Here is a 17179-nt window from a genome sequence, read left to right as displayed (position 1 = left end):
GTGCTATATAAACAAAATAGAATTGAATTGAACTGAAAAATTTCCTTCTAGTTATGCAGAAAATCCCCAAAGCACTTTTCTTTAAGCATTTTAAGATTTAAACTACGTTCTTCCAGGTTTGCTCAAACTAAAGTGGTGTATTCGCTGTAAAGGTACCCAGTGTGGGTTTTTTGGACTTAACAGGGACAATGTTATGGGGCTAATGTAGGCCAAACTGAAAGCTGAAAATTGGCCTTGGAATGAGTTGGCAAGGTCTTTGGCCCTTGGAGCCAGAAGGGTAATTGGGAGCAGACTGGGGATGAGTCAGAGCTGTGCTGATGGGAGCTTTTTGTCAGTGGACAGGAGGGGCTGACAAGTCCATGGGAGGGATTTGGCGAACAGATGCTCCACCTCTGCAAGGAGAAGAAACACGACACGCTTTCCCAGATGGGGGGATAGAAAGAGGGAGAGATTTGTTTGCTATGCCTCCAAGTCAGACTCATCATCCTTCAATTCTATTTTTTCTTCTTCTCATTTTGTTCACGAAGCTTTTCTTCACTGATGGAGATAGTTAATGCCTCTTAGTAGCCTCTCAGCTTCTGTTGCTGATTAGCAAAATCCATTGTTAAGATGGAGGAAATACTTCATTTTTCAGTTTTCCACCGGGTCAGTTGTATTTTTAAAAAGAAAGACTCAGAGGATCAATCTGATTTTCAGCATTTATCTTGCAAACAGTGATTAAACGCTCTCCCAGACATAATTTCATAAAAGAGGGTATCACATTTAAGTCTTTAGTGTACGACTGACCTGGAATGGAAGCCACAAACTCTAATGGAGTTAAAAGCCTGAGATGAATCATTTATAAACTCTTGACAAGTGGAGATCAAGTGTGAAGGACTTTTTGGGAGGATTTTGCTGAGTTTGTGTGGAGTTTTCCTTCTGTTTGTTGCCATTTTGACCTTGTGGTAGCCAAAGTTGTCCCATTTATCAAAAGCAAACCCAAGTTCTTGCTGTATGGGGTGAATTTGTAAGCAGAAACACTTTGTGCGGAAAAGCCCAATGACTTCATTTCAGGAGGTTGGTCTTACTTAAGCTTCCTGTGAGCTGAATCACATTTCCTATTCATCTGAGTGCACAAAGACAAACAAGTAAATAAGTACTCACTTGATGTGTGAAAAAGCCTCACAAATGATGTCGCATTCTGTTGCATGGCTGTGCCTTCGCGCCATAATTGCGCCTGCAGTGGCTTTCTTTGTCACCCCAGTCATAATTAAGATTTGTTTACATTTTCTGAGGTAATATTGGTCCATGATCCCAGCTCCCAGTGGGATAGACTCTAGACACCAGTCATCGGGAGTCTCTTGTTAAAAATGACAACCACAATAACAAGAAATGCTATATATGTGCGACATTAGAAATATAACAATGGATACAATGGTATATTTAGAATGGACTGATAAGCAAAAAAACACACACAGGGAGAAATTAATTGTTTATGGTATCCCCCCACAGTTCCTGTCTGCTTTTGAGGCTAACCCAGTTTCAATGCCGTCTCACGTCCATCCTCCTCTTACAATGGAGGGAGAAGGGGGGTGGTGGAGGGCCAAGGGGAGACAACACAGCAGGGCAGGGGGATTATCAATGGGTTTGGAAAGCACGTTGCACAATGTGTGTGTGTCTGTGTGTCAGTGAGTGGGCACTTTCCAGGCTTGTAACATGTTTTCTGTGCGTGGCCAAATACTGTAGACGGGCACTCATAGTCATAGAATCAGTCTGTTTGGATTTACTCCAAGGCTTTGCTATGGAATCAGCTTGGGAAAGCAGCAGGGGCCCTGAACAGGACACAAAGACAGAACCAGAGAGAGGGAGACTGCAGAGTTGTGATAAAATTCCATTCTTTATTTGCCAGACCATCTCCTCCTCTTCCTCTCTATACATTCTTTCCTTTACCATCAAACCTTTCTGCCCTACTTCTTTAGGAACCATGCACAACCTTTCCAAGCCCTGCAAGGGCTCAAGGCAGCGTGCCAGTCATTGGGATTCCTAACATATGCCTCAAAACCAAATGCTTCATGTTAGACACGTTCAATTTGACAATCTTGCTGGGCTCACAATAAATTGGCTCTACATGATTTCTGCTTTCTGTATAGAAGAGAGTGGGCGAAGTATTAAAACCCCGTCCCTTTTTTCCTTTGCTTCTTCCTCTGCGTCATACTTTGCTCCCCGCAACTTTAAGACTAAGTAGGAATGAAAGAGAGGTAATGAAAGGGAGAAATAAAAGAGTGAAGGACGGGTAAGGAAAAAACCCCCACCAAGTTTGCCATTCCAGAAGAACCTGGCTAAATGTGCAGTGGTGTGTTAAATTGATCGCAGGCACAGCTTTGGCACATCGTATACTGAACCACATCATGTAAGGGATACGGTCTCCAGCTCTGCCTCGGTTGCAGAAAGAATCAGAAGAACATGATAGATCGTTTCTTCTTTACTTGCTATAACTCACATTTTGAGCAATCATTTTTTTAGTGTTATGTAGAGGCTAACTCAAGTAGTTTATCCACCCAAGGTTACTTCGCTGTATTTACTCCAAGCCGTGATATCTGTGAAATGCAGTGTGAGCTCTGAGTAACTTTGTCCTTTTTAGGTATTTTGCAGTGACAGAGAGAAACGAACAAGTTTGGGGAAGGACAAGTAAGGAATGATGATGTCATGGTGTTAGCTGTTCCTGCAGGGCTGGACAGAGAGACGGAGAGGAGGATGAAATCTTTATGAGAAGCAGCTGTAGAGAAGAGGCAGACAGGCAGGCAGGCCTCCCGAGTTTGATAACAGCAGCCGGCCCACAGCTTGCTGACAGTGACTTAAAGGTCTGATAAAGCAGAGAGTGAAACACTGACAGCACCCTCTGCATAGAGTCTGATAAAGGTCTCATTCCAATAGCAACATTTTGTCAAGTTATCACCAAATATCAACACCTGAGATGATATTAGTAGCCAAAGTACAAAAAATAATATTCTGCCAAAATAAAAAAAAAAAAGAAGCAGACTGGTAATATCACTGTCTGAATGCATAAAGTATATATTTGCACTTCACAACAAAGACTAGGTCAACTGCTATGTGACCAGTCAAACAAGTAGACCCTTGTGTAGAAAATTTGGTGTGTGTGTGTAAGCATCAATACACTGTCATCAAATAATTGAGTTCAGCATCATCTATGAAAGGACTGCTGTGTGTCTAGCTGGGTAATTTTTGTGCTTGCTAACATATATCATATAACATATAACATACCTTGGAAAAACACTTGATGTAGGGATTACTCAAAATTCTTAGCAAACCACAAGACTTTTAAAACAGTGTCTCCAAAGAGGACACTGTTAATAATGCACAGCGACACATTTTGCAAAAATCAAACAGAGCATATCAGCACAAACACCTCACACCAACTGTCAAGCACTGTGGTGGAGAGGCGAATATTTGGGATGTTTCACAACCATAGGACCTGGGCACCTTGCATTCATTGGGTTGCTCATGACCTCTTCTGTATAGCAAAGTATTCTACAGTCAAATGTGAAGCTGTCTTTGACAGCTGAAACTGATAATGGATAATGATCCAGAGCACAGCAGCGAATCTGCAAAAGAATGTCTGAAAAAGAAAACAATCGAGGTGTTGGAACGGCCCAGACCTCAACCTGACTGAAATGCCAGGACCTTGAGAGAGCTGTGCATAAAGGAATTGCCGCAAACCTGAATGAGTTGAATTAACATCTTAAATAAGGGTGTGCCAAATTTGTTCCATGATGATACAAGAGACTGGTAAAGTCACACAAAAAATAATTACTAATGATTATTATTGTACTTAGATTTTCACTGAGTGCTTCTGCATTTTGGCTTATTTTTTGTTAAATAAAGAATGACACCGCGCAATATTCCACTTTTTTGTTGTGTTTACCTAATTGTAAGACCTGGTAAACACTGGACCATTATACCTTAGCACTGAGAGGGTTTTTACCACGACCGTAAACGTGTTTAAAAACTATTCTCTCTCTTATATGTACATTTACCATTATATTTAACGTGTATTTTATGACACCGTGTTTCAAGACATTTAGCAACATAAGCTACATCCCTCTCTCTCTGTGGTATATTTTTGGTGTGTTTATGTGAATCTGTCCGTGTCCAGATACCGAGGGCCCATCTGCTGATAAAATCTCCCACAGGGTTTGTTATGCAACTGATGCTTGGCTCTGATGCCCTACCTCTGACACCAGCTTTTGTTATCTTTTAAAGGTTTAACGGTATTTAGCGCTGTGTAGTGTTCACCAACCACCAAGACTCTTTCCACCATGACTGCTTTGAAATTTGTCCTGTGTTGGATATATTTTTGTCATTGATTTTTTTCTTGAGTTCACTGGATGAATAATATAAATATTAAAAACAGCAATAGAGTAATGCATGACACAATGCAGCAGAAGTACTGTTTGTAGATAAGTCACTTGGTATCCAAAGCATAATTGTCATAAACATCACAGAATCATCTCCATTCCAGGCGACTTTCCCCTCCTGTGTCATCCATGCAGCTGAAGATGAACAGTGCCCCTTCCATTTCCTCTGCCCCACATGTGCAGCCTGTCACACATCACAGGACAGAGGCTGAAGGGGGCGGGGCAGGTAGAGGTCTTTTGGGTCGCAGTTTCCCCGTGATGTTTTTATTGGTCTCAGCAGATGACTTCCCTCAACCTCTGTATTGTTATGGCGGCCATCTTTTTTCTAGAGGTCAGCGTTAACAATGGCTGCCAATAGATGTTGCAGACAAAAGCTTTAGCACCCTCCCAGAAAAGTTTCCTCAGTAACCGAATGCTGTAAAACTAGCAATGCTGTCGAATTTACCGCTTTTACAAGCTGTGAATACACCGCTGCTCGTCAGGTTCAGGCAAGTGCTGGGAAGCGCTTGCCTTAATGGATCAGTCAAAATGTTAGAATCCAGTAAGGCAGAATCGCGTGAAAATACCAAATTACCTTTTAAGGCTGAGAATTTTAGCCTTGGGGATCCTAACAATGAAGTGGGACAGCCTAAAAGCAGGCACTGTTTTCACAGTGCAACAGTATACTCATATTTGTCTTTGCAATATCTACTTTCCTCTTTGGCTTTGACAACCCCTGTCTCTCCAGCTGCACCGCCACTACTCTCCTCTCTTCCTGTCTTCCATCCACCCCACCCCCTTCCCCCTCGTGACATGCAACACCCTTCTGCAACGCAGAAAAGAATTAAATCGTAAAGGTTTTACAGTTTAATTACGGCATAACATCCCTGTGGAAGTCTTCATGCTTCCCCGTGCCCACCCTCTTTTCCATGCTGGATTTCTGTTCTTCATTTCTTTGTTGGGTTTTTCTCGTAAGAAGAAAATAATCAGGTGGGGGAGGAAGAAAAAAAAAATCACTTGATGTTTCTCCTCAAACATGTGACCCCGCTCAGCTCACAGCTGAAAATAATTTGGGCCTACAGGCCAGTGGATGGCTGACGCAAACCTCCCTCCTCCTCCTCCTCCTCCCTTGGGGGCTAGGCTTTGGACTGATGGGGAGCTAAACACAAAAGAATGAATGGCTTGAGCTGTGGGCAAAAGCTAGAAGCTAAAAAGGATGACACATTGTTCTTGTGGTCAGCTTCTAATCAGACAAGACCACAACTCTTCCTCATACTCCATTTGCTCTTTCATTCTCAAAGAGGAAAACACACGAGGCAAAAATAGTTTTAAAACACTGAGGGCTAATTATGCTATTAGCTCAGGGAAGAGTTCAGCTATTTATATTATTTAGCAATTTACTTTTTTTTCATTTGATATTTTGACTCTTTTTTTTTGGGACTCTCCCCCCTCACTAGCAGTAAGGACAACAATTTGCGGAATTTGGGTCAATTTGGCTCACATACCCCTCAGAGAGGGAGAGCTGGGCCAGGAAATGTTTAACGGCCTGCAAATACCTCTAAGTATCCGAGCACATGTGGTACAAGTCAAACACATAAATCCACGTGTGGGCCTGGCATATGGACTCCTTGGCAGGATGTAGAAGTCTATGTAGGTGTGTTTTCATATGGGGTTTTGTGTTAGGCTATGCAGCAGGGTGGCAATGCATGTATTAGTGCCTTTGTGAATTTAATGTAGAATCAAAGTATGAATACAGCAGGATTTGGCCCTGAACTATCTCTTTTTCTCCTTGCGTTTACTACTACTTGCCAGAAGCAAAAGGCCAGGGCCTATTGCTTCATGCCAGCCCTCTACCAGTGTTTACTGGCCAAGCAATGAGCACTGTGCACCAGTGGCTCCAGTTCAGTGTTGCATATGGATGGCCTTGCTGCACTCCAAGTGGATCTGGTTTCATTATGCGCTGACAAATGGATCCAGTAATAATTGAAAACTGAGCATGTCCCCTCACCCTCGCCTTGGCACTACTTGCCTGTGATAAACAACTGCAGGAAAATGTGTGGCTGGAAGATAGACAACAAATTAAGGAACTCTTGTCTGGAGTGAAAGGAGAATTTGTAATGTGCAAAAACAAAATGTGTGTGTGTGCTGCAGTGCATCAGAAATCTGATCTGGCAAATGCAAAAAAGGGCAAAACGCTGAGGATAACCTAAAAAGTTGAGTGCTCCTCTATCGCCACCGCCGATATAATCCTAATGGATCTTAATTGCATTACAGTGTGGGTTTTTTTTTTCTTTTTTTGTACTTTTCCATAATGCCACATGGCTAATGGGAACCTAATATGCCTGTTGGCTGTTTTGGCGTTTTTCAGTGCTATTCTCCAATTACTGACCAAGTGAGGAATGGTAGTTTGGTGGTATTCCATGCAATCTGTGAGGTCTGCTTCTCTGCGGCTGTCTTCAAAAATGAGTTTTAAAATAAGAGATTTGTTTGAGCCATTTGGTAGTTTACTTTCACACACCACTCCCCAAGAGAGTCCTTGAAAGGAGCATCCTCTTTTGACCAAGTCCTCCTTCATCAATCTATATGTCTACCTATTTATGAGAAAAAGTACAAGCTGAAATATTTTTGGTGATACTCAGTTTTCTTTGTAACTTTTTGACCTGCAACTTGAAATATAATTCTGTTTTCCTTTTTAATAGACACTCCATCTTTCTGACTGACTGGCTGACTGTCTCTTTTTTTTTTTAACCTGTCTTCTCAGGATGCCAGCTGCTAGCACCATGACCGGTGGGAGGGCCCTGCTGCTCTGTACAAACACTGACAACTGCATCTACCAATCAGTCAACGGGTGGGTGTCTTAAAAGCCAGTTGAATAGGTTGCCATGTTGCTTCTATGATATCGTGTAGTATGGTATCTGATTCCAACTTGTATGGTGTTTGTTTTATCCTCCTAAACAAGGACATTTACCTCTGTGTAATAAGTGTGATGTTACATACTTATCTGTCATTATGAGATTAATTGAGGAGCTTCGATATACGAATAGTAAATAGACTGGTACCGATACGCTTTCTTTCTACTCAGTTTTTTACTACAACCTAATCACACACACAATGATATTCAAACACACTCCAATGGTTGTGTTTGGGGAAATTGACTGGGCGTTCAGTTTCTTGCCCAAGGATACTTTGACACAGCAGGAGCCGTGGATCACTTCACCAACCTTCCAGTTGGTAAAAAGACCTGCTCTACCACCCGAGCCACAGCCACAGCCACCCCAAATAAATAACAGTAGGGTTAATGCCAGTAGTGGAACATACTAGCTGGCCAAAGCACAACTTCCTCCAAATTTCAAGAAATGCTCCCATAGCCAAAAGAAAGCTCTGAAGTGGACTTAAGCAAAGAGGAGACGCCCCTTTTCATTAAGGTCAACAGTACAACAATAGCAGGGAAGGGGAGCAGAACTGGGCAGAGGCAACCATCTGGCATCTTGATACTGTTACTGCCCCCCTGCTGCCACTGTCTGATGCGTCCATGACCACTCTCCAAGGCCCCTTCTGTCATCCTTACAGCATTCATTAGTTTCTATTTAGATTATAATGATGGGATTTTCCTTTTTGTTTGTGCCAATAGGGGTGGAAGATTTTGATATCTGTTGTTTTGAGGGCCTGCCATGTCAGTCACAGTTGCTCAAAAGGTTCCAGACATTTCTCTCAGGGAAAAGTCCAAAACCGATGAACAGGAATATTTTTGTCCATTACAAACCCTCCTGCAGTAGCCTCCTTTCCACCCTCAGAGACCCACCGAAAGTACCGTATCACCCTCATAGAGAACTTTGCTCTAGGATGGCAAACTTACTTGTAGTTCCTAGAGTAAATAAAAGCAGAATGAGAGACAGAGCCTTCATTTTCCAGGTCCCTCTTCTGTTAAACCAGCTCCCAGTTTCTACTTTTAAGATTAGTCTTAAAACCTTCCTTTTCAATAATGCACAGTGTTAGGGCTGGACCACGTGAGCCTGAATCCGCCCTTAGTTACATTGCAGTAAATGTCCGCTATTTATTGTTAGTTTTTCTTTATCAAATGAAAAAGACTACCGATTTTTTTCTTCTTTGGCTCCACTTTTTCTATAACTCAATCACTTGTCTCCTCTACCTAATCTGCCTCTCCTTAACTTGGCTTTTTTATTTGACCTTCCTAATTTGAAGAGAATTATTTCTTTTCCTCCGTGATCATACTTGCATCAAGTTTTGCATTTTCTTTGAAGGTCTTTGAGGAAAGTAATCCCCCCCCCAGAGATTTCCTCTAGATTGCATGACCGTTGGTTTTCACATCCAGCAATGTCATCAGAAGTCACCCAGCAAGGCCGCATTTCCTCTGTTTGTTGGAAATTCAAGTCATTTGATGAATAGGCTTTTGAGCCAGAACAGAGTTTTGTGGGTCAGGAGCGGAAAAGAAAAGATGCACGTCCACACTTAGGTCCCTCTCGTCATCTGCGCATACTTGCATCTCCCTCTCCAGAAATAGCTTTGTGTGTAGCTCATAAACTTTGACCCTCAAACCCAGAGTTCAAACAGTCATGACTCAGTAATGTTCCAGGAGTGAATCACAGCTGAGACGGAGGCACCCAGCAGATGTTTGAGCTCTTTTAACAAGAATTCCTGTTTGGCCTGTAAAACAAAGCTCTGTTTGGGTGGAACTGTAAGCACTGGGATTGTGTGGCCAATTTCAAGATTCTCTGCTGTGTACAGTAAAAGCGGAAGTGGGCAATTTAAAAAAAAAATTGCACAATTCATTATTAGATTTGACAACAGTGCAATGTAATCCCTCCCACTGTTTATTTTAATCAACATAGTTCTCACTGCTGCTTTACCAAGAAAAGCCTGCAGCTTTTGCCTTTCTTATTCTTTCGGTTTCCTTTTGCTCCTTCCACACGCTCTGGTTGCATCTTGTGTTTTTTTTTTTGTTCAAGCTTGCAGAAAACTTCCTCCCTAAAAACTGTAATACACTGTTTCAGAAGGACTGAACTCTTTTTGTCCCACAATAAATAAAAGCTCTGATTATGGAAGATCATAATCTATAACAAGAAACATTTTGTAGTCTTGAAGTCATGTGTCGAGTTGAATTTCTAAAGTTTTTGACAGGTTTAAGGACAGATTGTCTGAATAGTGTGTGTTTTTTTTTTAGATGCTATTTCTGAATTATTTTTGTGTTTTCTGTTGGCTTCTTCCCACAATATGGATTTGTCAAAAGTGTATTAGTGTGTGCAGCTTCTAATAATGTCAGGGCCTCATCTGAAGTGTTATTGAGCAAGACACTGAAAACAGACACTGACACATTGTGAGGTGGTTTGGTATAAATGCAGAGTTTACCATGTGTTTTGCTATTTTCCTTACGGTTCTTCATTGTGTCTGCATTAAAATCAAACAATAATGAGATTTAATTGTGTCCTTTAGTTCTGTGTACAGGTTTCTTAATTAACTGATTTATTGCCGTGTCTCTCCAGTATTTTTTCTCCTTTAATTTGTGTGCACGCTCATCTTTCCATATCTTTCCTTCCTAGGCTCCAGTGCTGTGGCTTGAAGCTTGGCGAGGCTCCATCAGCAGTGGTGCCCCAGCCCAAAGAGGTGTGTGGGTCACCAGTGGACAGAGACAGGAGGGACACCGCTGTGTCCATAAAGAATCACCTCTCTCCTCTCCTCAGCCCAGGTCCTCCTGACTCCATGCTGGCTCACAGGAGAGCCACAACTCCTGCTACTGACCCACGGGCTCCCAACATGGAAAACGGGCTGTGCGCTCAGCTGAACCACAACAAGAGCCCAGCAGGAGCCAAAACTGCCAGCATCCGTGATAAGATATCCCAGTGGGAGGGCAAGAAGGAGTCTGCTCCAGTAACTATTTCAGGAACATGTCCACTAAGTGCAACACAGAAGGAAGCTGAGACAGTGAGGAAAAAGGAATCCAAAACTACAGAAGTTCAAAGGACAGACAGCAAGAGGTTGGTCAGCTGGGACAGACAAGACTCAGGGAAGGAGAATGTTGGTAAGCTGGGGGATTCGAGACCTAAATCCCCAGAAGCCCCAGCAAACACGGACAGAGAAGTGATGGTAGAGAGGGGATTTCGGGCTTCTAAGCCAACAGAACAACCCCAAGACAAGAAAAGTGTTTTAACTCATGTTAAGAAACTGGAGAAGGCAACAAAGGAGGTTCCTGACAGACCTTCATTGGCATTCCCAGGGAATTACTTCTGTCCTCCCTCTAAGGAAGAGCTGGAGGAGACAGAAAAGAGAGGCAATGAGCCCATTTTTGGGACTTTTGACATGGCTCGACCTAGTGGGACACGGAGAAGGAGGGAGGGAGACTCAGAGAATGTGTACAATGAGCCAGGTGCTCCATCTATAAACCCTCTCCCTAAACCTCAAAGAACCTTCCAGCACCACACGCCGCCCGCTACCCCAGCTTTAGGGCCTTTCTTGGGGAAGGGAAGAAGGAACTTGCCTCCTTTGCCCTCCATTCCTCCTCCACCTTTACCCACGTGCCCACCCCCAGGAGTTTGCAGGAGACCGTGGGCAGATAAAGCACGCAACAGTAGCAACAGGTAAGACACTGAAAAGAAAGAAGGGAAAAATATCCTTCCCGACCAAGAATGTTAGACCTTTACTCAAGTTTAATAATATGCTGAAATTGTGGAAAAATAAAGTTAACCCAGCCCACACACCTCAAAAGCTAAAGTTTTCCAAAAGTTGTAAAGTGGGAACTGGATTGGCCGGTGATAGCTCGGTGTACATGTCCTTAAACCCTTCCCCCATCAGCACTAAACAAACATGGAGGTGCACAACATTTCCCACATCTGCTGTAAATCAGAATCACCGGTGACCTCATCCTTTTTTCTAAATAGCCCACAAAATGAGCTCATTGGTTGGATCTCAGGAATGTACACACCGACGCAACTAGTTCCTCCATCTAAAAACTCCACTGGAATAATAGAAGAGCGACATGAAGAGTCATGTGAAAGAGCTGAGGAAATCTTTGCTTTTTGACAAAATTACAAAAAAATGAGTTGTTAAAAATTCATTTGGCATAATTACGTTAAAAGTGCAAAATCTGATCGATCTGAAAAGTAGTCTTTTGATCGCAAATGGTTAAAGATGTTTGACTTTTCGGCTCTCGGTAGCCCTTCAGTTCAGATGGTTACAATCAAAAAAGCAGGACTCTCTGTAGGGAAACCAAAAAAATGTGAACTCTGCAGTATTGAGCACATCTATTGTTCGCTTTTTCCAGTGGTCTGAATTCTTGTTTCGGAGCTTGGCTTGGATCTGTTACATTCCATACCATATGTGGAGGCCTCGCTCAAGTGTGTGCTCAAGTGTGTTGCTGTGTCAAGCCCTTTGTTTGGTCAGGCTGTCTCCCTCTTGAGTGTCCATTGCAGGGTGCTTTTCCATAGATGTGCCTTCACCAGTCACCAGATCCACTTCATCCAGTATTGTTCAGTTTTGGCTAAAACTGTGTCAGAGCGGCGACACTGCATTTACTTTATCTAACTTTATTTAATATAAAAGGAGCAAGGCATAATACTGTGATGTACTCTGTTAAATAATTATTCTGTATAATCTAATGCAGTAAAGTTGCAAGAATTACTTTGATTCCAAGACTTTTGATGTACTGTTTGTGCACGCATTTGTAAATGTATGCAATCTGCTCCAATGGATACATTTGGATTGATGAAACAGACGTGGTTTTTTGATGATACAGCTAACAAACTGAAATATCAGTTTCATGTTTTGCAAGTGAAAAGAAAAAACCAAAAACATTACCGTGACACATGCTCGCTTTAAGATGTCAGTCAAAACTCCTTCGTCTCTGTGCTCCTCTGTCCACCAGGAAGTCCTATGAATTTGAGGATCTGCTTCAGTCGTCTGCAGAAAGCTCCCAGGTGAATTGGTATCATCAATCCAGACTGGGCTTAACACGCACTTTATCAGAGGAGAATGTCTATGAGGACATAATAGGTAAATATTACATACCAAAAATGATCTCGGTAACATCTTGCCTTGCACGCAAATTCATAAACTGACTTAAAGTTTGCAAGAAAGTGTTTTGTAACAATGCTTCGAGACCCTTGAGTTGAATTTCTCATACAAACGTGTTACAGAGTTCACTGACAGAGTTGACAAAGAGGGCAAAATCTCTTTACTCTACTCTTTTTATTTTTTTTGTAATTTAGAGCTTTGCCGCTCAGCTTTTTATTAAAAATTATACATAGAAATTCCTCACTTATTGTCTGCCGTATTATGCCGACCCCACCTAGAGCGCGTTTAATTTCATAACGCACAATAGTGGCGTTGTGTTGCATTGTAGCTCAGGTTGGCTTCTGTGATTGTCAAGGCTCTGGGATGGGGGTGGGAGTGGGGGGGTGATGGGGCAGACTGGTATGTAACGGTTGCTGTTTTTGCCGGCAACAATTTAAATTAAGTTCAACTACTTCTGAGTGATGCCGGAGCTTATTTTAACCCTGTTAGTTTCCTCCTTTTGTACAGCAGTGTTAGTTAAAACTCTCAGACATTGTTCACTGAACACTCAATAACCTCCCATGGGTAAAGCGAGTCAGACTAACTATATGTCTACTAATAAAACTGTTCAGGGAGGCAGTGATGAATGCTTGCGACGTCCTCAAAGTCTTGCCTCCCTCCACCCACAAGCTTTTCACAAACACCCTTTGAACACACAGTCTCATGTCACTCTTTGCAGACTGAGAGGAAGGCAACTGTTGCCATCACATGTATTCAGTCTTATGCCTCTTTGATGGGTTTGACTAGCTGATAGCACGCAGAAACACATTATGGAGATTAGTGTGACGTTCTCTTCAGCAAGCAATGTGGAAAACAGCACACTGATCTGTTGTTTTTCTTTTTTTCCTTTGTCTTTTTCCTGAGCAAGAAGGAACAGGGAACTGAACGTCCCTCTTTATTTGCGTACAAGTCACATCTGGTGGATGGATTGATAGAGCAGGGGAGAGACAGAGGCAGATGGAGAGAAAGAAAGAGACAGGTTTTGGAAAGCTACCCCACTTCGTATACGCAGGGGTTGCTTTTAACTTTAGCTGTGCAAACGTCTTATCATGATGAAATATGAGCTGGGTTACACATACTGCTACTTGTAATAGCTCTCGGCACATCTGGAGTAGGAATCGTCTGGCAAAACAAACGTGAGTGATATGGAAAGAGTGCTTATCTGTGCTTTGGAACGAGCGCGCTATTGTGTAACTTGTGACGTTAAAAAGATGTGTTTTTGCTTTAAAGATCCCCCGTCCAAGGAGAACCCCTATGAAGATATTGAGCTGGAGAGAAGCTGTTTGGGAAGCAAATGCGTTTCACTTGCCTCTTCGTCTCCTGTCCCCAGCACGCCAAATAAGGTACATTAAGGATGGATAAATATGGATAAATACGATAATCAAATAGATCCAATGGAATTGGAAAACCTAACCTAACCTAAAAGTATGCTAAAATGTGTCTGTCCCCATCAGCTCTCCTCCAAGCCTGGCTTTTTGAGACAAAACTCGGAGCGACGAAGCTTCAAGGTCCCCGAGCTACGCAAGACCAACAGAGACACTGGCATCTCCTCACCTTCCCGTATCAGCCCCCCCTCCACACCCAGCAGCCCTGACGACACCCCGTGTCTCTCAGGGGACCCTTACAATCGCAGACGGAAGAAAATCCCTAAGGTATGAACTCCCACTTTGGGATTTATAGAGGAGCAAGAACATTTGTACTGTATGTTTCCTGTGTGGAAGAGTACCTAATGAAAATGGCTCACTGAGGTTGCACTGAAAGGATCTTGGTATGACCCAGGCACATTTTTGTTTATTAGTTTAAAGGGTTAAAGCCTTTGTGTTTCTGTTCTCAACTCCTCCAGATGGTGGTGAAGATCAATGGGATCTTCGAGGCGCGCAGAGGGAAGAAATGCATGAAGAAGGTGTCTCAGTCTGCTGAGTCCAGCTCAGGGAGAGGTGAGTCATCAAGTGTAACACCAGGCTACTGTCTATCTCTGATTTAGTGAAAGGAAATCGAAACTGACTGCACGGACATCTTTAACTTGTGAAACATTGAGTCCGGTACTGCAGCGCTTTCAAGAAGGAGGTTGCATTTTTCAATATGTCTGTTGTCTCAAGTAGGGACATGCATTCAATTTTACTTAATTCAGTGATTGTCTGGCACCATGTGGAGTTTTTAGTAATCTTCATAAGGGAAACTAGATTGGTAGTCCAATGAAAACAAAAGACACAGAAAATAGGCAACTCAAAGACAGAAAAACAGGACTTTACCATGCAAAACAACATTTAGACAGTCCTGGGTTCCCAGTTGCCATTAAATGCAGTATAACACTAACTAAGTCCACAGTGCGCTTGGCAATAGAAAGCCCATGTGGGGCCCACATTCAAATATTACGTGCTGCTATAAAACTTCATTCGCTAATAGCTGTTTTCTGTTTTCTATTATGATAACTGTTTGGTCATGACTAGAAAAAATTTGACTAACTGGGAAAAAAAAATCTCATACTACTTGGATTGTGATCATTGTTTTAAGAATATGTACAATTTGGTATAAATTAGATTATTGTTTTTTTTTATTTCTTCATTTTTTTCTTACCTTTAATACTCTCAGCAGTCAAATCCAATCAAATCACTTTTATTGTCACGTCACATGTGCAGGTACACTGGTACAGTACATGTGAGTGAAATTCTTGTGTGCGAGCTTCACAAGCAACAGAGGTGTGCAAAGTACAATAACATAAGAACAAGCAAATATAACAATGGCTAAATCTGAGAATTATATGAATAAATATATGTACAATATAAGAGTGTATGCATATTACTGAATGTGTATACTAAATATGTATGTCTACGTGTGTGTATATATGTGTGTGTGTATACATATTTTACAAATTAAATAGAGTAAAAATAAAATAAATATATAAAATATACAGAGGTTGGTAGTTGGATATTGTGCAAAACAAGTGGCATTTATATACAGTATGGCGTGCATAATGTTGAAGTTCCAGTAATGAAGGTGAGGTGTCTATGAAGTATTCAGCAGTCTGATGGCCTGGTGGAAAAAGCTGTCTCTCAGTCTGCTGGTACGGGACCGGATGCTGCAGAACCTCCTTCCTGATGGAAGTAGTCTGAAGAGTTTATGGCTGGGGTGACTGGAGTCCTTGATGATCCTCCCCGCTTTCCTCAGGCACCGCTTCCTGTAGATGTCCTGGAGGGAGGGAAGCTCACCTCCAATTATCCGTTCAGCACACCGCACTACTCTCTGGAGAGCTTTGCGGTTGTAAGCGGTGCTGTTGCCGTACCAAGTGGTGATGCATCCAGTGAGGATGCTCTCAATGGCACAGCGATAGAAGGTCCTGAGGATGCGGGGGCTCATGCCGAATCTTTTCAGTCTCCTGAGAAAGAAGAGGCGCTGCTGCGCCTTCTTCACTGTTTTGTTTATGTGTACTGACCACGTAAGATCCTCAGCCAGATGTACACCAAGGAAGCGGAAGCTGCTCACTCTCTCCACAGCAGCGCCGTTGATGGTGATGGGGGTGTATACTTCTCTGCACCTCCGGAAGTCCACTATCAACTCCTTTGTCTTTGCAACGTTGAGGGTGAGATGGTTGTCTTGACACCAGTGGGTCAGGGCGCTGACCTCCTCCCTGTAGGCCGTCTCATCACCGTTGGTGATAATGATAATAATAATAATAATAATAATGGATTGGATTTTATATAGCGCTTTTCAAGGCACCCAAAGTGCTTTACAATGCCACTATTCATTCACTCTCACATTCACACACTGGTGGAGGCAAGCTACTGTTGTAGCCACAGCTGCCCTGGGGCAGACTGACAGAGGCGAGGCTGCCATATCGCGCCATCGGCCCCTCTGGCCAACACCAGTAGGCGGTAGGGTAAAGTGTCTTGCCCTTTACAAGGGCACAACGACCAGGACAGAGAGCCCAGGGATCGAACCGGCGACCTTCCGGTTGCAGATACGCTTCCCAACCCCCTGAGCCACGATGGTGTTCGCTGTGTCGAATCTAGCGTAGAGTATGTTTAGATCCTCACACAGAGAGGCCGTGGTCTGCGGTGTGCTCGTTTTCCCTCTAAAGTCCGCGATTGTGTTTAGTCCCTGCCACATACTCCGAGGGTTGTCAAACTGTTGCTCCACCCTGTCCCTGTACTCACGTTTGGCTGCTTTGATCATCTTCCGGAGTTGGTAAGTCAACCCACTCCATGTGCTTTGCAGTCTTGCCTTCATGTGTCCATTCTATCTCATTATTTAAACAAGTATTGCATAGGTCATTTAAAATTTTGGGGGCCTTTTCAGATTTTACCGGTGCTGTAAATCGACCAAAAAGAGGGCAAATATGTGATTTCCTGTGATTGTTGTTTGTAGTCTTGTCACACTCTTTCCTTTTTTCACTCTCTTGTCTCTCTCACTCTTTTCTTCTGTTTTGTTTTCAGTGACAGATGAGAACAGCGAGTCGGAAAGCGACACGGAGGAGAAACTAAAAGGTGAAAACCCATAAAGACATGCTACACACTGCAATCTATAATGTAAATGTTTTTCATTTAGCAGGACATTTTAATATTAATGACATAAATTACAAAGAAGCACGATGTGAGCTTGTGTAGTTTTCTTCCAGTTCTGTGATATAGCTAAAGCTAGAAATGCAGGCTGTGCTTTGTGGTTTCACTGCAACTCACACACACACATCATATATATATATATATCTGTGGATCGCATACATG

The 17179-nt window shown here is 42.6% G+C and overlaps 1 protein-coding gene across 2 annotated transcripts in view; it reads left to right on the top strand.

Moving 5' to 3' along the window:
• si:dkey-82f1.1 (DENN domain-containing protein 2A) overlaps positions 1 to 17179 on the top strand; it is a 35323-nt gene that overhangs the window by 7418 nt on the left and 10726 nt on the right. For both annotated transcript variants that reach the window (XR_002062933.2, XM_005451034.4), the window contains exons 2-8: positions 7156 to 7242; positions 9953 to 10987; positions 12271 to 12398; positions 13689 to 13801; positions 13913 to 14110; positions 14302 to 14395; positions 16892 to 16942. Coding sequence is in view for 1 of the 2 variants with exons in the window: in XM_005451034.4 (XP_005451091.1) it covers positions 7157 to 7242; positions 9953 to 10987; positions 12271 to 12398; positions 13689 to 13801; positions 13913 to 14110; positions 14302 to 14395; positions 16892 to 16942 (1705 nt within the window). In the remaining variant the exon portion in view is untranslated. The remainder of the gene's footprint in view (positions 1 to 7155; positions 7243 to 9952; positions 10988 to 12270; positions 12399 to 13688; positions 13802 to 13912; positions 14111 to 14301; positions 14396 to 16891; positions 16943 to 17179) is intronic.

Source organism: Oreochromis niloticus, linkage group LG7 (genome assembly GCF_001858045.2).
Source record: "Oreochromis niloticus isolate F11D_XX linkage group LG7, O_niloticus_UMD_NMBU, whole genome shotgun sequence".
Taxonomy (NCBI): Eukaryota; Metazoa; Chordata; class Actinopteri; order Cichliformes; family Cichlidae; genus Oreochromis; species Oreochromis niloticus.
The sequence above is the reverse complement of the archived record's forward strand: the minus strand, read 5'-3'. Positions and strand labels throughout refer to the sequence as shown.